Raw genomic sequence first — 21,698 nt, forward strand, 5'->3', positions numbered from 1 at the left:
ATTATAGGTTTTTATTAAGCAGCTGGGACCTGGCATCTTATTTAATAGGGTCAGAACAGCCTCACAGACCCTACTGTAAGTGCTAAGAGAGTGTCTAACTGCAAGCTAGGAGCTCAGTTTAGGGACTGGTCCCACACGCCAGTGAGGCTGAATTTGGGGTCTCATTGCCAGCCAGATTCAAATTGTTGACGATAGGGTGGCCCCTGTGGTTACTGCACTACCTGGAGGCCCCACCTCGGCTGAGAGCTTGTGGGATGGGGTGAAAGGCAGCTATTTTGGGAGCAACGGTTGGCAAGGTGAGGATCCATCAGGAGACATGGGGTTGGCCTTGGCTCCTCTCACTTGCTCACCTGTAATCCCAGTTCCCTTTATGGTCAGAAGAGGAAAACTGCCCTTTCTGTGGCATGATTCATCTAACCTATTTCAGATGTCACCTCCAGGACAAGGTGATTCATGCTCTAGAAGTGCATTTTTATCCTTCAAAGGGAGCAGGGCTAGGCTGAAGACGTGCCTTGGGCCAGATTTATCTCCTGCTTGGCCCTGAGGTTTCTCCCCTCTCCCTTGCAGACCACCACCCTCATTGGCCTCCTGAAGACTGCCCGGTTGCTGCGCCTGGTCCGTGTGGCCCGCAAGCTGGACCGCTACTCCGAGTATGGAGCAGCCGTGCTCTTCCTGCTCATGTGCACCTTTGCCCTCATCGCCCACTGGCTGGCCTGCATCTGGTACGCCATCGGCAACGTGGAGCGGCCCTACATGGAGCACAAGATCGGCTGGCTGGACAACCTGGGTGACCAGATCGGCAAGCGCTACAATGACAGTGACCTCTCCTCTGGCCCATCCATCAAGGATAAATACGTCACTGCCCTCTACTTCACCTTCAGCAGCCTCACCAGCGTGGGGTTCGGCAACGTCTCACCCAACACCAACTCCGAGAAGATCTTCTCCATCTGTGTCATGCTTATTGGCTGTGAGTGTCTGCCTGTGTCCCGCTGTCCCCATCCCTGCCTTGGAGGTTGGAGGGGCTGCTTTGGGGAGAAACAGGGAGAGATCTGCCAGGCTGTAGCATGTGGGGTTTTAAGAGAGCATCTCCTTCTGCCTGTGCTTCTTCTGCACAGAAAAACTGATGGGTAGATAGATAGAAATGCAGACTTCAGAAACCCACTGGTTTCAGGTCCATGGCAGACAGGGGCTTTGGAAACCTCTCGGTTCCAGGTCAGAGGTGGTTTGACACCCATCTCCCCATGTCCTGCTGAGTCCTGCCCTCTCATTGCAGCTCTGATGTACGCCAGCATCTTCGGCAATGTCTCGGCCATCATCCAGCGCCTGTACTCGGGCACGGCCCGCTACCACACGCAGATGCTGCGGGTTAAGGAGTTCATCCGCTTCCACCAGATCCCCAACCCCCTGCGCCAGCGCCTGGAGGAGTATTTCCAGCATGCCTGGTCCTACACCAACGGCATCGACATGAATGCGGTGAGTATGGTGACCCCAGGTCCTCATGGCGTCTTGTCCTGAATGATCCAGAATCCAGCCCTGGGTCCTCCCAAACATTTCCATCCTTCCAACCGGGGTGGAGAGGAGGCAGGAGAGACTTGGGAGACCGGAGACAGAGTCTGTCTGCCCGTCCACCTCTTGCATCTGCCTTTCTCCTTCTCCCCCTCTGTCTCTCCATCTCTCCACATCTACCCAGAGGTTTTTCAGGGCCATGATGGCATTTGTTGGCTGGAGAGTGGGTTGGGAGCCGACGCGCTGGTGAGGAGCTCAGAGCCCCCATCGGCGCCGAGCACTTTCAGGCCAGTGTCTGTTGGTGTCACAGAGCCGCGGAGCCGGTATCGATCCAGCTCCTCTCCACACTGCCGGTTGCTAAGCAAAGTGCATCCCGCTCTCAGCGGCAGGGAAAGGAGGGCATTTAAATAAACCTCGATCCATTTTAATTAGAGCCCAGAGAGGCGGCTGTTTGTTAGCAAAGGGGGGATCAATGGCAGAGCCGCGCTCAAGAGGCGCCGTGTCTCCGAGATCGGTGGGGAGGCTTGTGCCAACGGCGCCGGGGCACTGTGGGGGTGAGGAGGGGGCTCAGGCAGGGAGTCCCGGGCTGGGGCCGGGATGGCAGGACTCAATTCCCGGCCACAGGATCCAGAGCACAAACATTCCTGCTTCAAGGCAGAGAGAGGAATGAGAAAGGACAAGGCAAGGAGAGAGATGGGACCTGGTATTCCCCGTCTCTCAGCCCCGGGCAGGCCATTATCCTGCTCATTCCCAGCTCATGCTCCCTTTTTTCCTAAGACTTGATCCTTCTCCATCCCTGAACCCTATTGAGACATGGATTTGCATGAATTCAACCTCTCCGTCTTCAGCTGCTGCTGCCTCATTAAACAACCAGGCAGCATTTTGGAGGTTTGCTGCTGGGAGAGTTTTGGGTTAAATCTCTCCCATGGAGGAGACACCCTGGGCTGGACATCGGTGGCAATAACGAGAAGCAAAGCCGTGGCACCCGACCAAGCACGGGCTCTCCTGGCTTAGCGCAAACCCAGGTCACAAATCCCCTGCGATGAGCTGAGCTTACGGCTTGGACGTGCCACCGCTCACACTGATTCCTGCTGGATGCTGCCGAGACGCAATACAATCTAATCAATCATCCCACGGCCCGATCGATTCCTCCGCCCCCGATTTCCCAGAAGGGAAACGAAGGCACTGCTGCCAGCCTGTGAGATCATGACAGAGCTGGGAATGAGCTGCGCTCACCGGCCCCAGCCTGGTTGTCCCAGATTTGGCCACCAGCGGGATGTGAGAAGAGAGCAAGGGAGACCCTGGGGCCGTATGCTGCTCTCCAAAAAAAACCCCAAACCCAGGTGGATTTTGTCCGGGCACCATGAGCCACCGGTGGCAGTGGCTTTCTCCATATTGCGAGTTTTACCTTGATTTCACCTTCAGATTTAGCTTTTGTTCGACGTGAGGTATTTGCCACGGGTATATTTAGCTGTTGCCGCACACAACTGGCCTGTGCTGCTTCTTGGCATTCAGGCAGGTGCTGTTTAATTAGGACAGCACCTCGTTACCAGTTTGTGCTCTCGTTCAGCCAAGGTTAGTGGGCGGAAAGATGAAAAGGGGGATATGCCACCAGTGGGTATAAGTAGATTGATCTGGTTATTATTATTTATTGCTCGGGCGTGCTCTCATCCCCGGCTGCCTGCAGTACGAGCCAGGGACAGGCAGCCAGGCCTCCTCCAAGGGAAGATCAGAAGATGTCCCCAGCTTTGGCTTTCTGGGCTCCCCATTTGGCCCCACCATGTCATGCTGTGTGTCACACAGCCTCCCGGGGCTGTCACAGCAGTCCTTGCTGGGACTGGTGGCATGATGGCATCTCTCCCTTGCTCTTCGCAGGTGCTGAAGGGTTTCCCTGACTGCCTGCAGGCAGACATCTGCCTCCACCTCAACCGCACGCTGCTCCAGAACTGCAAGGCTTTCCGAGGAGCCAGCAAAGGCTGCCTGCGTGCCCTGGCCATGAAGTTCAAGACGACTCACGCACCGCCCGGGGACACCCTGGTGCACTATGGAGATGTCCTCACCACACTCTACTTCATCTCCCGGGGCTCCATCGAGATCCTCCGGGAAGACATTGTGGTGGCCATCTTAGGTGGAAAAGTCCTTTCTTCTGGGATGAGGGGCGATGGGCAAGGGGGGAAGGATGATGGGTGAAGGGTGATGGGCAATGAGCAGTGGACAAAGGGTGGCCAGTGAGGAGCAAAGGACTTCTCCGTGTCCTGGAGAAGGGAAGGCTGTTCCTCAGCCTCTGGCTGGTGACCACACCAGTGGACAGGGGTTGAAGGATCCCCTGAAAATGCCAGGGAGAGACTACAAAGTAGCAAGGAGAGCAGGGCATGGCTCAGCAGTCCCCAGACATCACTGATGACCCACTGCCCTGGCTCGGTCTCTCCATCAGTGATGCCTTTCAAGGTGGAATCCCCAGCATCCACAATCAGGGTTGAGGCTGCTGGGCATCCCCTTGTCCATGAGCCCCAAAGTGAGGTCTGGTGGTGTGGTACATCTGGAACTAGGGTAGGTGCCCACCTCCCCCTAATGACCTGTCTGTTGGCACAGGGAAGAATGACATCTTTGGGGAGCCCATCAGCCTCTACGCCCGCCCAGGGAAGTCCAACGCCGATGTGAGGGCCCTGACCTACTGCGACTTGCACAAGATCCAGCGGGAGGACCTGCTGGAGGTCTTGGACATGTACCCAGCCTTCTCTGACAACTTCTGGAGCAACTTAGAGATCACCTTTAACCTGCGAGATGTGAGTGCCAGGGCTGTCCCAGGGAGGGATGTGGTCAATGCCTTAAATGTGGCAAGCGGGAGGGCTGAAGCAAGGGTGTCAACAGGTGCTCCTCACTCATTATCCTTTTTAAATAATCAGGTTTGCAATCCGTGGAAGGCTTGGAGCGTTTTTGTGATTGCTGTTTGACTCTTAAACTTTACCACTGATATTTTTTTCAGACACTTGCCTGGTAATCTGGAAAAGAAAGTCAAATTCCCTCTACGTCCTGCCCCACTCCAGGACATTCTGCCCCACCTCAGGGTGCCCCTTCCTTCCCCATGGCCCTGACACCCTCAACTCAGTCTCAGAGCACCCAGGCCAGCCTCTAGGATCCCTTGAGCTGTGCCACTGGTCCAGGAGTCACTGGATGGGACAGGGCAGTGCTGGAGAGCCAGAGATGGCTGGAGACCAGCCCTAGGAGGATGCTGAATAGGCTGTAGCCCCCATGGCACCCTGGCCCATGCCACCCACAGATGGGATGTGGCACCTATGGATGAGACATGGCATCCATGGATGGGCCTTGGTGCCCATGGATGGGACATGGAACCCTTGCCCTGGTGACCAGCCCTTCTCATCCCTTAGGCAGACAGCGTTCCCCGCTCACCACTCAGCGAGGAGTATGACTGCACCTACCGGCGAGCGCGCCGACGCAAGCATTCCCTTTGCCAGCCCAACAAGCCCGGTGAGTCCCACAGTGTCGGCAGAGCCTGGTTTGCAGGGCTAGGGAGCAGGATCATTATTTAATTACTGCCCTAGCAGGCACCCCAAAGCAGAGGCTGTGCCTGCAGACCAGTATGTTCCCACCATGGGGGCACCCACGCAGTCTTCCCTCCCTCTTGTGACGATGCCCCAGCCCTACGGGCACCCTAGAGGGGATGGGGGCTGATTTTGCCATGTGTGGTACTCCCCAAATTAACCTGTTTTGCTGCCCCACAGAACCAGACACGGGCATCTCTGATGCAGAGCAGTATCACACCTACTCAGAGCTCACCAACCCGCAGGACCCACTGAGTAAGGACCAGTGGGACGACCTGGGCAGCAGCACCACTCCCTGCTCCCAGACCAGTGACGACGAGGCCAAGACTGGCAGCCCTACAAAAGCTGAGCCTTTCCCCACATCCAAAAAGGATGACTTTGCTCTGCCCACGCTCAGCCTCATCACCACCAATGCCGGCGGCACAGAGGTTGGCAAGCAGGCGGCGGAGAGCAGCCAGTCCTATGCAGGTACCCACAGCTGCAGCCAATGCTGGCAGGAGGGGGGTGAGAGATGCTTGGGCATGGTGGCCTTGTCTTGGGGCAAAGCCAAGCAACTCATGTGGATGTTGGGGGGAGTCATGCTTGTCTTTGCTGCCTTTTGTCCCCAGTGGTATTTGCTCTGTCCTTCCTGTACCCTGCAGTTTCTCCTAGCACTCAGGGACCCCCTTTGGGGCTGCCCCAAGGGGACAAATGCTACGTGCCTTCCACAGGTGTGTTGGGTGCCAGTGTGATGGACTGTCCATGAGCACCTTGGGTGCCAGGGTGATGGATCCCCATAAGCACCTCAGGTGCGAGGGTTATGGACTCTCCCTGAGCACCGTGTATGTCAGGGTGATGGGTGATGGTTCTCCATGAACGTGTTGGGTGATGGCTCTCCATGGACTTGTTTGGTGATTGTCCGTGGAGCACCTCCATGCCAGTGTGGCCGGGGGATGCAAGACAGAAATGCTGAGATGTCTTCTCTCCTTGCAGCCACCCCCCTGGACATCCCCAACATGTTCACCTTCTGGGAGGATGGGAGGCCGAACCACCACCCAGAGCCTTTGCAACACATCTCCTTGGTACACAGCTCACGGGACATCCCCCCGCACAGCGACTACAGACCGGGGCAGATCGAGTCCAGGCTGGAGCTCCTGCAGGCCCAGCTCAGCAGGTGGGCAGGTCCCCCAGGGCACAGGGTTGTAGAACACCCAGGGGGGCTCTGGGCCATCACCTTCTCCTGCTCTCTAGGGGTGGCTGCAGTGGGGTCTGTGTGGACCAGGTGCCACCTCCTGACCCCCTGGGACACTGCATTCCTTGGGGAGGTGGTGGGAGCGCTTTGCAAATGCAGCAGCTTCTCAAACTGCAAGTCGTCACCCTGGCTGCAGCACAGCACCTGGTCTGGTGCTGTCCCACCACCCCTGGGATCTGCCACTTTGCCACTGCCTCCCAACTCGATGCAATCGCAGACATGAAACCACCCATGGGCTCAGGACCGGAGCCTTTTGCAGGCCTCCTCTTCCTGTGGCAAAGAGCTGCAAACATCCTCTTGCTCGAGCAAACGAGCCTCGTGCACATTGTTGCCCTCTAAGAAAAAAAAAAACAAAACGTGATTTTTGAGTGAGACGGAAGAGCCCACACCAGAGACGCAGGTTTAAAGGCCCCAGGCAGCACCCACACGAGTGGCTGGCTCTCCCACTCCACGGCTGCTGCCCAAGTTAAGCTCACTTCACCGCAGAGCCCACATCTGTCCTTCAGTGTCTCGCCATCCCCGGCACCACGGGCTGGATCTCCTGCCCACCCTCTAAGTGCTGCCAGGACCCCTGCCTGCGAGAGGGACTGCGCCCACTCCTGCCGGAGCTGCTCATTGCAGTTTAGGACAAGGCAGAAGGAAGAGACTTATTCTACTTTTCCATTTCCTTCTATTCCTCAGTTAAAAATGGTTGGCACCAGCCTGCCTTGCTCCCATCTGTCAGCACAGGCAGCTGGCCTGGAGAATTGATCCAGATTAAAACTAACCATTGCAATTTTTTTTCCCCGCTCCGGGGTAGTTTTAGCTTTATTCAGTTCCCCGCTCCAGATCCTAGATTGGCTCCACAAAAAATTGGGCAGGGGATGATTGAGAGTGGCAGGAGAGAGATGGCAGGATTGATCTCTCTGTGGCAGCGCTGGTTTGAAGCTCTGCTAAAAACCTCACCAAGCAGCACCACACAAAGCATCATCACCCTTGGGCAGCTGAATCGGCACCTCCTCCCCAGTGCCTCCCTTGCCCAGCCACGGGTCTGGCTCCCGTGGGATGCAGCGGGATACACTGTGCTAACACTGGGCTGCTCTGTCCCCAGGCTGGAGTCCAGGATGTCGTCAGACATTAATATAATCCTCCAGCTCCTGCAGCGCCAGCTGTCCCAAGTGCCGCCCGCGTACAGCCCCATCTCGCCGTCATCCCACAATCTAGCCATGTACGGCATCCTGCCGCGGAGCATGGAGCCGCTCACCCCCTGCATGCCCCCGGAGGACGAGGAGCCAGCGACCCCAGAGCAGGTAAGGCCACCCCTCCTGGCTCAGCACCGGCAGAGCTTCCTTGTGCCCCAAGCAGACGGGTCCTGGAGGGCCAGCAGTTCCCTCCAGCCTCCCTGCAGGCAAAGCCCAGCCAAGCACTTTGCCCCCGGGCAAAGCCCAGGGGTCTTGAGATAGGAGTAGATCTACCTAGAGATGCTTCTGCCCAGTGCATCGCTGATTTGGGGGCACAGCCTGCCATCTCCAGCGCTACCACATTGCCCCAGCAGTAGGGAAGGGACTGGGTTCCTCCGCTCTGAGGCTTCCTCACGCAAAAAATAACCTCTTGGGGGCCTGATGGGGTGAGGAGAGAGCGTGGCTACTTTGTTTTGGTTTTGCCATAACCCACCTGGTTCCTCCTTTCCCACCAGAGCCCGAGCTACACGGAGGTAGAAAAGCTGCACTTGAAATCCAGGGACTCCTTGTCAAGCGGGATGCAGCCCACTGTGGCATCCGACGAAACCATGACGGTCTACTCCGAGCAGGAGCACCATTCCCCACCTCTCCCAAACCCAGAGCCTCCCCACCAAGGGGCACCAAATACCCAGGGACTCTTCCGGGGCTCTCGTTTCCCTTCCCTCCCTGAGCACTTGGAGGCATCCTCCGAGCACCAGGACATTCAGAGACACCTCTCCGACCCAGTGCTTCCTGGAAGTTAGAGATGTGGGGGCTGCGAAGCAAGTCAAGAGGAACCTCAACTGCGAGCTCGGTCAGTTGATGTTGATTTTGACTGCAAGGGTAAGTCGGAGGACAATGCCATTGGCTCAGGGGTATAATTTGTAGCTGTCTTCTGCCACCGTGAAAGGAAGCGTAGAGTGGCTGGCTTCCAAGGTCAACGTTTTCCAGCGGTTCCCATAGAGTAGATTTCATTTGCACATTCTAGTGAACCCAGAGCAGTTCTTTCTTATGGCCACCAACAAGCTGGCGAGGCCAAACGGTACCCACCGCCTCTTCCTTGCCAAGGCTTCCTCTCGAGAACGGCACAAGCCATGTGAGCCACAGCGACCGGAGGAAGGCGAAACCGCAGCTCTTAGCTGTGAGGCCACTTTGCTGTCAGCTCTTTGGAGCAGGGACCATTGCGTTGGTACTAGGCTTAGCCCGGCGGAGCCGGTGGGCATTATGGAATGGGTAGTCATCAGAGGAGGAGGAGGAGATCCCCACAGTGTGGTACTGGGGGGAGCTGCAGGGGGGAAGCCCAGGACAAGGACAGAGGAAAGAAGCTATCCTTGTCCTACTTGACTACCACTGAGAAACTAAGGGCCAGCAGCCCCTGCCACTTCAGCATGCTTCAGCACGAGTCCTAGGGCACTGACTTCTCCAGCAAGGCTGATAGCGCCTTGCAAACCCCAACACACATCCCACAACTCCCCAGACAAACCCAACTGGTCACTGGCCTGGGCATAAAGCACAAAACTCAAAAAAAAGCACAATCCCAGAAAGCCGAAAAGCCCCAGACACCTCATTTCCAGCCCTTTCTCCCACCTTCTCTCTTTTGATAAAGGTTTGATAGACGCTTCCTCCTCCCCAGCCCTTTGCCCGGCAGACTCCTGCAGCATCCCCCGTAGGAGAAGCCCACTTAGCACTGCCGCCTTGCCGTTCGGTTAGATGCTGTGACAGTCCTAGGCCGCCTGCTCAAGTAATGTATCGAGCTCCCTTTGAGAGTAGTAAAACTGTGAGCATCTCTTTCTCTGAAGTTTTAGTGTACACTTTGCTAATAAAGATGTTTTTGGCACCTAACGTGGATTACAGCTGCTTGTTGGGAGCACCCATGAATTCATCCCCGGCAGGTGATAATCTGCAAAAAACCCTCAAAAGGCTGTGGTCAAACCCCAGTTGCTTCATCCAGGGAGTGTGGGGCTAATGGAGCCCATGTGCAGGTCTTACAGGTCAAGGATGGGGCCTGGAGGGGCTTTGCTGAGCAATTCCTTCCGAATAGGATGAAGTCCGGGCTCAGTAGCACTTGCAAAAGCTCTTATGCAAGACCAGCCTGCTGCTGTTCTCCTGCATGTAAGAAGTGACCTCACAAACACATCTCAGGTGACGATTACACCAAGAATCTAGAGCCCAACCTACATCCCTCGCTGAAGGGCACACGGCTCCTGTCCCCATGGGGCTGCTCCTTCGGGAGGGCTGGACCCAGGATCACCCGTAGCAGATCCCATATGGCCATGAGAAGGGAGGACAGACCCCTTGCCCTCAGGAGGGGGTTAAACCCGCCTCTCCCCAGCCAATCTCTCTCCATGGCAGGGCTAAAACCAGCCGGCAGCCCCAGCCCAGGCCCCAGGCTGGCACAGTCCCACAAAGGGATTATTTATAACCTGGACCAGCCAAGGTTTTGGCTGGCAGTGAGCAGGACACCTTCTCCCTGTCCCACGTCTCGCCTAGAGAACCAGGAAGCCTTCAGGCCCTTCCCAGGAGGTGCACAGCCCCTGGGGAGTGCCCGGACCCCGCGCCAGGGCCTGGGGCGGCCACTGGCCCTGCCATGAGGGAACTGAGCTGCCAGCGGGGCCTCGAACCAGGCGCTGGGCCTCAGCCTGCCCTGCTCCTGACAGAAGCTCCCTGGGAAGCCAGCGCCCACCTGACCCTTTCCCCAAGTAAGGCGCTGGGCACACGCCAATACTGCTACATGCTACCAAAAATAAAACCCCATCATTAAGATGCTGTTAATTAGAGACAAGCCCGTCCCCATCAGTCATTCGGCGAAGGCGGGACTCGAACCCGCGGTACCGCCGTGCTCTTGAAGAGCCTCCCGCCCGCCTCGGGCTGACGGGACTGACACCGCTTCCAGCCAATCGGTTCTCAGGAAAGACTCAAGATCCCGCCTCGCACCACTGCGACCCCTGGTAGCCAATAAGATGTCGAGAACGAGCATGGCCTCCCTCCGGGGCGGGGTCAAACGCAACGGTAGGTTATCCCAGACAGAGGGCGAGCGTCCGTTTGGAATGAAGGGCAAAGCGACCAATAGAAGACCGAAGAAGGCCAAACGGACGGGTAAATCGCCCAATAGATGCCCGCGATTCTAAGTGACAGGCAATAGAGCCAACCCGCAGCCAGTGGGCGGGGCGCCCCGCGTGGCTTCCGTTCCCGTTGTGTGAGGGGCCGAATCCCAAACGGCCTCCGCGCTGCTCCCGTTGCCGCCGGGGTCTGGAGCCGGGCCTGGGGGCGCGGCGCCGTGCTGCGGCCTTCCCCGCCACCTCTCCGGCTCCGCTCCTCCTCTCCCCCGCCCCGCCCCACCCCGCCATCCCGTTCCCTTCAGTCGGGCCCATCGCTCCCTTCCCAGCCCAGCCCGGGGACCCCCTCGGCCAAGCCCGCTGCCCCCCTCATCCCCGCCGCTGCCCGGGGCCCCCTCAGCCGAGCCATGTCGCTGCACGGGAAGCGGAAGGAGATCTACAAATATGAGGCGCCCTGGACCGTGTACGCCATGAACTGGAGCGTCCGGCCGGACAAGCGGTTCCGTCTGGCGCTAGGAAGCTTCGTGGAGGAGTATAACAACAAGGTGGGGAGCGGCGGCGGCCGGGCCCGGCTCTACCGGCACCGGGCGGCGGGACCGGGGCGAAGTGAAGGGGAGGAGGGGGCCGACCGTCTTCATCCCACTGGTTCAAGCGGCTCCCCGGCCCCGGGCAGGGCCCCCGCGGGTAGTGTGGCTGGAGGGAGTCCTCCTGCCTTGCCCTCGGCACTGGGAGCTGCGTAGAGCCTTCAGGTGTTCCCCTGAAGCGCAGGCTGCCGGCCTGGATTCAGGCTGGTTTCCTCCTTCGAGCCCTCAGCTGTTGGGACACTGAGGGATTGGGGGTGGGAAGAGCCATGGATGCTGCTGCTGGCCGCTCCTCAGCCGGGAAGGTCCCCTCGCTGGGGCGTACCTGGCTTTTTTTCAGTATGAACGAAAGTTTATGGCCAGGACTGAAGTTTGTTCATATACAGGGTGTCCGAGGCCGTGTTAGAAATGCGCCGTTCACATTGTACTTTCTTGCTGTAGAAGACTTCCGTGTGATAACTTTTTTCATAAGTATATAAACCACTTTCACTGATTCCTCAGTACCTTTACTTTTCTCTGAGAACAAGGGTGTAATGAGGCATGAGATTATATCTTCAGTGTTTCCCTGCCAGATACAAGCGGAGAACCTTACACGGGTAATAGAGACTACGTGTTCACCTCTCCGAACACTTGTGCAGTCATTTCTGAACAGACTTTAATGTGCTAGTCTGATATAATGAATTCCTGTAAATGGAAAAGAGATGAGGAAATGGGCATAGCTATAGAGCATCCTGAAATTTGTGTGAAACTTACGATTTTGCAAATACAACTTTGTGTGTTTATAGTGTGTGTGCTTTGTAGCTTTGCAGAAAATCATGTCAGAAAATTGGTGTTGGGGATTGGGCTTCGTGCAAGGATGTGGTGGGGGGGGGGGTGTGACGGTAAGGCAGGGGTGACATCTCTTACGGTGGTTAAATTACTGCACTTGCAGCACTCCTGGACGTGATACTTCTCCTGAGCACTTTGTTGTTCAGCCAGTATGAGTTGGCTGCGTATGAGTTGTCTCCTTCTGCTGGTGAACACTGTTGTGGTTCTGGCAGTACTGCTGGGGAAAGGCAGGTCCCTGAGCTCAAAAACTTGTCATTTGTTTAAAGACCGACTTGAAAACGTTTCTGTAATATGTCCTCTGAGAAGCTAAAATAACAAACTTGCAAACAGTTTTTTGTGTAGAAGTGGTAGAGTTGGTTAAAAAGGGCGTATGCATTTATGTTGCCTTCACCTCCTGAAGTTTGGACCATTCCCTGGGGTTGCTCTCGATCACAGCGTGATCGGGTCTGCTTTTCACTTCAGGCTTCAAGCGTAAAGCAGTTGACTCAACCCCTGACTTCTCTACCCTTTACACTCACAGCTGTTGCAGACAGAAATTGTGTAGGACTATGCGAATTACTGCTGTCTGTAAATACTCCCCAGGGCTTCTCCTGACCTCTGAGCTTCAGGAATTCTGTTGACTTCAGTCCATGTAAGCACCACATGTTTATGAGATCTATGTGGTGTGAAGAGCTGGAAAATAATTGTATGAGAATGGAGTGCCAGTCTGGGTGCTTCTGCTATAGAAATAAAGATGATGTATGATTAAAAATTAAACTTGTACAATAAATGCAGTGGAACATAACCTTCACTTTGCTGAGAGGTTTTGCTGTGTCTCTGATATTGCAAGGGGTGGTGGAGTTTTTTTGTGGTTTTCTTGTTTGCTGGTTTTTGTAGTGCTTTCAGTACAGTCTTCCACTGTAGGAAGGTAATTAACAGAGACCCGTCTTGGGTAATTACAAGTGTTGTTATTGCTTAGAGTACTGATGTTGTCCTCTTTACTTTGGGGACCAAAACAAGCTTGGGAGTGGTGTTTCATCTGCACTGTCTTACGGTGTCTTAGTATGACTCTCACAGCTTTGCTGAATCTTTTAGAGGATACTGAAACATTCAGGGAATAGCTTCATGCTCCAGACTGGGAACTGTTGGACGATACTGTACACTTTTGCTGGGTGCACACTAGTCGTAAACTCTTCCAGCTTCTGTTCATGGAAATGGTATAACTAAAGGAACAAAGGGAAAGAACCAAAGTTACCCTGTTTCAGTAGTCCATAATATTGTGCTCCAGAGGGTCTGGAGTGGTTGGTTTTATGACCTGGCTTCTGGGGTAAGCAGAAATTTAAGATTATTTTTTTTCAGGGCGCATGTGAAAGCTTTGTCCTCCTGCATAATTTGCCCTTCACAGTTGAGATGTTTTATATTGCCAGCTTCTGACATCAAAATACGCTTATAGGTACCGTTGGTGCTAATTAAAAGGATAATGAAAACTCATTTTCATTTCAACTTTCTCTTTGCGCTCATAATCTTTAGAGGTTTCTGACAAGCTCCAGACAACGTTTCTGTTCCGATGTTGCAATGGTTTGTTCCAAATAGCTGGATTTCTTCCTTACCCTTAACATACTTTAAAAAAAAAAATAGTCTGGAATAGCAATTCTAGCTTTCTTAAAATCTAACCAAATAGGTGAATATATCTTTTCCTTATGACTTCTGTTGTAGGGTAGTTTTTTTTAAAAGGTGCTTTTTAAAAGACTTAATGCACTGAGCGTTTGTTGCAGCAGAAGTGCTCACTGTGAGGGAATTGCAGTGAAAGAAAGGAGAGATTCTTGTCTCATCTGTCTCTGATTTTTCTCTTTCTGTAGTAGTTACCAGAGCTTGAAGTACTTGCAGGTTACATATATAAAATGGCTGTTGACACCTCTGTTTTGGGGGGAACTCAACCCTATTGACTGCCAAACCCTAATTTACTGCTATCCCTAATTCCCAGGCTTTTCTAACCTCTGTCAGCCCCTGCGCTAACAAGCTGTATGCCAAACCAGAAACCTAGTTGCCAAGAACCGTTTAAACCCCAGAGGAGGTTTGTTTCAGCTCATACACCTTTGCTGATCAAATCACTGGTATAAGGAGAGAGATGACTGGCTCCAGTTGGACGAACTAGAATTATTTGGAGCAGTGTTTCCTGAACTTCTTGGATTAGGAAACTGCTGTCAGCGTTAATAATGTGTCATGGATCACTGGTGTTAACGGGAGGGAACGGAGATGTTCATAAATCTCACTGATAACACTGTTACGCAGGCTCCTGGCTATGGCTTCATGGGCCAGGAATGATCTGTGGAAAACATCAGGAAAGGCTGATTTTGGGATCTATCTGCAAGAAAAAACTGGAGTCCAGTTTAGAAAGCAGTAGAGGATGTTGCTGTACACTGCTCATTCCCACACTGGAGTGGACTGACAGGTTATGACCACATGCTTTCCACCTTCTCCTGAATAGTGCCTCGAATCCAGGGGTGCTCCGGGTACTTGTTTTACCAGAGGATCATTTTTTTTTTCCTGTAAGGTTTAGAGTTGCAACGAAAAATTGATTGCATGTTGAAGACTAATTGGTGCAGTGAGATCTTTCTGATTGTACGTGACCCTAAAATAATTGTGAAATGTCATTCTTAGTAGTTACTAATAAGATTAAAGGAATATAGTTTTTCTTAAAAGTATTGTGAACCTCCTTCACTGTTCCTCAAACCGGGCAAGAAAAAGAAGCAAGCTTTTACCAAATTCTGCATTGTTTAATTCTGTGTCTGCCTCTCTTGGATGGTGTTGGAGAGATGCAATTTTTGTAGAAGTTAAGAAATTATGATTAAAGGTACTTTACTCAGATACACTGTTGCAATAAAGCCTTAAATTAATAAAGGCTTGGATTACGATAGGAAAATCCACATCCAATTTTAGCATATCTTCATGTATTGGAGAAAAAAATAATGATTTAGCATTCCTAGCTACTGTCGTAGCATAATTGCAAAACTAATGGAGATTGAACACACTGGTCCTCATTTTCCCACTGGAATGAGTTACAGATAGAAGTAGAATGGTTCGAATTGTGTCCAGACGGTTACTTTTCTGTTAGCATCACTTCAGTCTTGGCTGAACTGGAATTGAGGGAGCTACTTCGTGCGGTACCTGGCAGCAGCAAATTGTGCTTCGCAGGAGGGAGAGACAGGGCTCTAATACAATCAGCGTCCTGAAAATAATTCCGTCGTTCCATGTCCTCATGTTCAGCCTGCCCAAGAGGATGAATGGAGGGATTCTGTCATCACTGTATGTGATCAAGTCCGAAGAGAAGAGTGGTGCCTTTTAATATGCTGAGCTAGGAAAGAATAGAGCTGCTTAAGCAGTATTTTCTGCTTCTGCTCCCATCTCTGGGCAGACCGATGCCTCCTGCTCGGAGTTAGCACAGGCTGCTGCCAGGTCTGACAATCAGTGTCAGACGCCTGATCCTCAGCAGTTGCCAGGAGCTCTAGTGTCACTAATGTCATTTTTGTTCTCTAACCTGGCCTGCGCCTCAAAATGTCAAAGATCGCAAAGATACTGGGTTGCTACACAGTCATTGCGTTTTCTTTGGATCTGGGGAGGGGGTAAACACGAATACGCAGCACGGGAATATATAAATTCACACTAATGGAAGGGGGTCCTTTGCGGTTTGAGATTTGGGTCTGGTTATGATTATGTTGATTGCTTTGCGTAGGCTTAATACACTCATCTTGAGCTGAAAACAATCTAAGCAAAGGAGAAGAAATGATTAGAGGTCATTTGTCTTCTGATCCTGACCTTGCCGCAAGATTTTCTATCACCAAGGACAACTTGCTTCCTTTGTAAAATCCGCTTAGTATTTCTGATCCCTAAAGGAGTTAGAAAGCTATTTGTCAATCACTTCAGAAGACCAGGAGATTCTTGACTGATTCATACTTGTGTGAAGTATAATGAGTGGCTGTAATAAAGAGTGCAAGGCAGACAAATACCCAGTTTTTAGAAGCGTACTTGGATATGTCTTTCGGGGTTAGTTATGGGGTGAAAAGGATGGATCTTCTCACCGTGGCGGTTTGCATTTGTTAGGAGCATCTCTGCATGGCTCATAACTGCTGATGTTACAGTTTAAGATCCACTGGAGCATTTGTTATTTTTCTGTTATGAGGGGGAAAAAAATATAGTAGACTTCTGATTTAGTTCAAATGTGTGGTTTATTAACCAAATTGCTTTTCCTAGAATATTTAGGATTTTTCCAGATAAACATCTTAGAAAAAGTCCATTAAGCCACTGTTTCCAGGAGGAAGCTGCTGTGTGGAAAGTACTAGGAAGTTCCTACCGAGAGCCACTCACAAACTAATTGTAGTGAGTTGTCCCCATAATGTTTGTGTTTGAACATCATTTAACACAGCGGGGCTTTCATCCTGTTTAGGTCTCGTAGTCACTGCGAGGTTAAGACGTATCCTCCCAGCACCGTATTGTTCTGTGAACACTTTCTGACATGTCAATATTTTTCTAATAACATAATGTCTGGGACTTGAAGCGTCACTTCAGGTGTTGTCATCACCGAGCTATGTGGAGATAATTTCTTGTTTGCTCTGTCTTGCATCGCTCTCACAATTGGGCAAGTTACCCCTTCCCGCTGTCACTTTACTATACATAAAAACCTAACTTGGAATTCAGTTACCTAGAATCTTTCAGCAGACCTGCTTTCTTGGTTTTTCTTTTTCTTCTTTTTTCTTGCTTTTCTTTTCACACAAAACATTTAAATAATTCTGTAAATATTTTAGCTTCCCAATTCTTCTTTAAGCTTGAATTCTGTTTTACTTTCTGACTCTGTGATGTGGTTAATCTGTATCATAATTTTGTGCAATTGTGACAGAACGTTTGCGTTAATATGATGCTGAAAACAGCTTGATAGCTTGCTGATATGATCTGTCACAATCTGCGGGGTTGTGGCCAAGAACTCCGTGGTACGGGCTTTAATTGTGGGTGGCTGTTGTGCAAACCACAGCTCGTCCTGCTCTCGACATTGTCAACGTCACTTCAGTTAAAGATGACTTGGAATAATGTTTGTGCAGTTTAAGTCTGTGATTTAAACTATTAGGCTTTGTAATGTGGAAAAGAGAAGGGTGGTCTTTAATCCTTTAGGATTGGATTTTGATTCATTTGAGATCATCTCTTCAAAGCGCTGTGGTGATTATGTATGCTTCCCTTTGCTTACATACCCAGATAGGAAACAAAGCTTAAACAATTTCTCATTCCACTGACATGATGGTCCTTTTATATTGTCCTTGAGGTTACAGAAAGTGTCCTTCTGAAATACTCTCAGTCTTAATGCTTTAATCATAAATGAGTATTTTGATAAAAAGCTTTCTTTTAAATATGGCTTCTTACAGGTGCAGCTTGTTGGTTTGGATGAAGAGAGCTCCGAATTCATTTGCAGGAACACCTTTGATCACCCCTACCCTACCACAAAGCTTATGTGGATCCCAGACACCAAGGGAGTTTATCCAGACCTGTTGGCAACCAGTGGTGACTATCTGCGCGTGTGGAGAGTGAGTAAATCCTCCCTAGAAAAAGATAAAGCATGGTATTAATTCTGTTGCATATTGATCTCATTTTCACTCGAGACCAGAGCGAGTTGTTTGCCTTTCTGGGCATCTTGCCCTTGCTGCAGTGTGGAGGTTAAGACATAAAATCAAGTCAGAGCACTTCATAACTTGTTTTCTTAACAGCAATAATGTGACCTAAACATGAAGACTATAGGAGAAGCAGAGTTATGACGGTAGTTGCTGTTTTAATGACCTTATTGAAGATAGAGATGGTGATTGTGTTTTCCAGAGCTTTAGGATGTAAAGCTGAGAGGAAAGAAACCCAGGATTAACACCTTATGTTTTGGAAGTGCAAGTGGAATAAGTCGTGTGATGTTGCTATTTAAATAGTCAGATGTTTCACTTTTTCTAAAGGTGGGTGAAACAGAGACCCGGCTGGAGTGTTTGCTGAACAATAATAAGAACTCTGATTTCTGTGCTCCACTAACATCGTTTGACTGGAATGAAGTGGATCCTTACCTTCTAGGTGAGACTGACAAAATGCTACATTTTCAGCATGGAAAAAACACGCTTCTGTATTTAGTCGGGTGAAATCTAGGCTCTGACTGACTGCTGTGTCATCGCATGTCACGGGTTAATTTGGTAACTAACCAGTGGCCAACCTTCTACATTAGAGAAATTGACATTGTCTTAGGTTAAAAATAAAAATAAATAAATAAACGAGGAACTCATAGAGACTATTTTGCATTGAAAGGTGTCCTGTCCAGTACAGAATGAGTCCCTTAGGTTGGATTGGGGGTGCTCCTTATTTGCAGGTAGTCTGAGTCTTCAGGGCTGGTGAGCTATTGCTGTTGTGTTAAGTGATAGTAAAAATGAACTCTGCTTATTTCAGTGTGTTCTGAAGTGGATAGAAGACTATGTACCAAGCTTTTTCTTTTGTGAAGCCATTTCAGCAGCAGGAGTAAAGCCAGGATCCCTTAATTCGGTTGGAGGAGGGGGCTGAATGCTTAAGGTTTAATTATAGCCTATGGGACAAATTGTGAATCCAAGATGACTGATCCAGCAGAGGTTTGTTTCCCAGAAGAGTACAGCCATTTATGTCAGGGGGATTTGTCCAGAGATTAACAGTGATAATATGTCTTAGTAATTATTTACTACATGATTTATTTTTCGTGTGTTGCATCTCTCATCTCTTAAGAGCTTTACTGCTAGCCCCACCTTCAGTCCACAGAAACAATCAATTAATCATAATATGATTTTGCAACATTACGACTGAATTTTGGTTTTGACGTGCACATGAGACTTACAGGAAGGGAAAGTTCATCTCGGCATTGCATAAGGCTTCTGCATAGATTGAAGTAGACGGGAGCTATTTACACTTTATTCCTGTGTGGAAGACTATTTCTGCAGCTAAAAGGTTTGGGTCATTTAAATGCATGGTAGACTGTTAGCTTTTTGACATTCTTGTTTTAATTGTATGCTGTTCTTGTAGCTATTTTGATCTGTAGATTTCAGAGGATATCACGTTAATCCAGTAAGTGATTAAATAATTCATGAGATTATTAATTTTTCTAACAGAAGTGTTTTTGTTTCAGGTACCTCTAGTATTGACACAACCTGCACTATTTGGGGTCTGGAGACAGGACAGGTTCTGGGAAGAGTAAATCTGGTCTCTGGTCATGTGAAGACCCAGCTTATTGCGCATGACAAAGAGGTGATGGCATTTTTTTGGTTGTTTACGTTGTATATTTTTTAAGCACTAGAAACAGAACTTTTCTGGTTTCCTCCTTTTTCTTGAAAAATCTAATGATCAAAAAAGATAACTTATTTACGATTAGATATACGGTTTTGAGTACCAAACTAAAACTATGCTATCGGCTATCAAAACTCTTTACTCACCATAGAATCTGGGTTTGAGAATGTGACTGTTCTACTAGGTTATGCCAGAATATTTTAGAAAATATTTTAGAAAAATGAGGTAAAATGTCAAACTGGAATTGAAATCAATTGCATAGCAAAGGCAATAAATAACTTGCAAGATTCTTTCATTTTAACATCCTACTGCTGTTCAGCAATTAATATAACAAATCTGAATCTGGGAAATTGATGTTTAGTTTCAGTGAATGATCCTATAATGACATAACCCTTAAGTTTTTTCCCTTCCTTGCTAGGGACATCAAGTATTTTGACAGAATATGTCGCAAATAGATCTGCTATCCATATATCAAATCCATTTTACTGCAAATTAGGAGGCAGTGTGCTCGCTAAAACTAAGGTTATGTTTTCCTCTGTCCTGTTACTGAGCAGGTGTATGACATAGCATTTAGCCGAGCCGGTGGTGGGAGGGATATGTTCGCTTCAGTTGGTGCAGATGGCTCGGTGAGAATGTTTGATCTCCGTCATCTGGAACACAGCACCATCATTTACGAGGACCCACAGCACCACCCGTTGCTGCGTCTCTGCTGGAATAAGCAGGATCCCAACTATCTTGCTACAATGGCCATGGATGGCATGGAGGTAAGGGGGCAGCTCGTCTTCTGTGGTTGCTGGTGTTTGTGATTTTTTTTGGGAGGGGGGCTTGGTACTATGGGGTAGTAAGAGAGGAGTAGCTCTCTTGAAAGAGCTAAAGGGGCAGTGTCAGTACGTGACCTGAAATATGATTAAGGACCAATTCTTTGTGCACTAACTTCAGTAGGAGTTAAAGAAGTTAAAGTAGGAGTTAAGAACTTTGATATTATAAACTTGAAGATCTCTATGGCTTGTATGTATTTCATCTGGTTTTTAAGAGGGGTCTGAGAGCCAGTTGGGCAATGGTTTTCACATAAAATCTTAACTGCAAGTGTTTTAGTCGCCTTGTTCTTCCTCGATTCAGCACCCAGGCGGTGTATCTTGGTTTGTCACCTGTGCTGCTCCAGGAAAGTGTAATTTGTTTGCCCTTGTTGCACAACTCGGAAGCCCTCCCTGTGAGGTCTGACTCCTCTTGAGACGCACTGACCAGCAAGAAACTATTCTTTGAGAAGAGTGTTTGCCAAGCACATCCTTTAGGAAAAGACTGTATTTATAGCCTTGTCTCAAAATACTTGATTTTCTGAAGAACAAACGGAAAATGTGAGTTATTAATTTGGTTCTTTTTCTGTAGGTTGTCATTCTAGATGTCAGAGTTCCCTGCACTCCTGTTGCCAGGTTAAACAACCACAGAGCGTGTGTCAATGGAATTGCTTGGGCACCTCATTCTTCCTGCCACATTTGTACAGCAGGTAGGTGTGATCCATCCCTGTCCAGCTGCGATGGTGAATCTCTGGGAGCCTTTCACTGCATTTGCAAAATCCTCTCTCTCCAAAAGTTTATGCAGTTCTCTGCCTGCCTTTTGCTAAAGAATACGTGCAGTTTAAAGCCCTTTATTAGTGACTTTCCTAGAATTTTTACGGAAATAGACACCTTGGAGCTTATTGTGTGGAAGTAGTGAGCCCAGTGCCCAAACTGTGCATCTGCTTTGGATAAGGTGTGTTATTTTAATGCTCCTTAGCTTTTTTGCAGTCTAGTTCTTAAATGTTTTCAGTTGATATGAGTTCCACCGATGATTTGTTTTTCAGCTGTGTCCTGGATGGTGTGTAATGATCCAAGCTTATTTCTTTGGAGCACAGTTGTATGATTGTATCTCTAACTTCAATACTCATCAGGACTGCAATATTCTATATAGCTTCTTGGTTTTTATGCCCATTAGTAGTCATGCATGGAGATCTCGTTATAGCTTGATTCTACTTAAGATTTTCTCTTCCGTTTGCAGCGGATGACCATCAGGCTCTCATCTGGGACATCCAGCAGATGCCTCGTGCCATTGAGGACCCTATCCTGGCCTATACAGCGGAGGGAGAGATCAACAATGTACAGTGGGCATCCACTCAGCCAGACTGGATAGCTATCTGCTACAACAACTGCCTGGAGATTTTGAGAGTGTAACTTTACTGCTTCATGCCACAGTGAGGCAGGGCTGTATAATTTCCCCTCCCCTCTAAAGTAAGAACAACACAAGTGGCCAGTATCTGTTGTTGCTTTGCATCTACTGTTACAAGGAACTGTTACGAGAATCAATGGCAGGTGTCTCCTGTCTCTCCAAGACTCTAAAATGCAGAGACGTGCTGAGCCTCTTGGACCTTCTGGGTTCTGGTTTTCTTTTTATTTTTTTTC

The 21,698-nt window shown here is 49.9% G+C and overlaps 2 protein-coding genes across 2 annotated transcripts in view; both read left to right on the plus strand.

The window, feature by feature from the left end:
- KCNH6 (potassium voltage-gated channel subfamily H member 6) overlaps nucleotides 1-9,339 on the plus strand; it is a 33,744-nt gene extending 24,405 nt beyond the window's left edge. Inside the window, exons 6-14 of the mRNA XM_074162945.1 lie at nucleotides 568-967; nucleotides 1,274-1,473; nucleotides 3,382-3,634; nucleotides 4,099-4,292; nucleotides 4,896-4,995; nucleotides 5,250-5,537; nucleotides 6,042-6,222; nucleotides 7,391-7,589; nucleotides 7,976-9,339. Of these exons, the coding sequence (XP_074019046.1) occupies nucleotides 568-967; nucleotides 1,274-1,473; nucleotides 3,382-3,634; nucleotides 4,099-4,292; nucleotides 4,896-4,995; nucleotides 5,250-5,537; nucleotides 6,042-6,222; nucleotides 7,391-7,589; nucleotides 7,976-8,263 (2,103 nt within the window). The 3' untranslated portion in view covers nucleotides 8,264-9,339. The remainder of the gene's footprint in view (nucleotides 1-567; nucleotides 968-1,273; nucleotides 1,474-3,381; nucleotides 3,635-4,098; nucleotides 4,293-4,895; nucleotides 4,996-5,249; nucleotides 5,538-6,041; nucleotides 6,223-7,390; nucleotides 7,590-7,975) is intronic.
- Nucleotides 9,340-10,962: 1,623 nt separating this feature from the next.
- On the plus strand, nucleotides 10,963-21,470 carry DCAF7 (DDB1 and CUL4 associated factor 7). Its single transcript, XM_074162855.1, has 7 exons — nucleotides 10,963-11,100; nucleotides 17,355-17,513; nucleotides 17,925-18,036; nucleotides 19,106-19,224; nucleotides 19,818-20,027; nucleotides 20,650-20,767; nucleotides 21,298-21,470. The coding sequence occupies exons 1-7, from the start codon at nucleotides 10,963-10,965 to the stop codon at nucleotides 21,468-21,470; spliced, it is 1,029 nt and encodes a 342-aa protein (XP_074018956.1).
- The last annotated feature ends 228 nt before the right edge of the window (nucleotides 21,471-21,698 follow it).

The sequence above is a fragment of the Numenius arquata genome, chromosome 23 (genome assembly GCF_964106895.1).
Source record: "Numenius arquata chromosome 23, bNumArq3.hap1.1, whole genome shotgun sequence".
Classification (NCBI taxonomy): Eukaryota; Metazoa; Chordata; class Aves; order Charadriiformes; family Scolopacidae; genus Numenius; species Numenius arquata.

Coding starts and splice junctions, on each gene's coding strand:
- DCAF7 (XM_074162855.1), top strand. CDS start 10,963: ATGTCGCTGCACGGGAAGCGGAAGGAGATCTACAAATATGAGGCGCCC. Junction 20,028..20,649: donor TGGCCATGGATGGCATGGAG/GTAAGGGGGCAG, acceptor CTTTTTCTGTAG/GTTGTCATTCTAGATGTCAG. Junction 20,768..21,297: donor CTGCCACATTTGTACAGCAG/GTAGGTGTGATC, acceptor TTCCGTTTGCAG/CGGATGACCATCAGGCTCTC.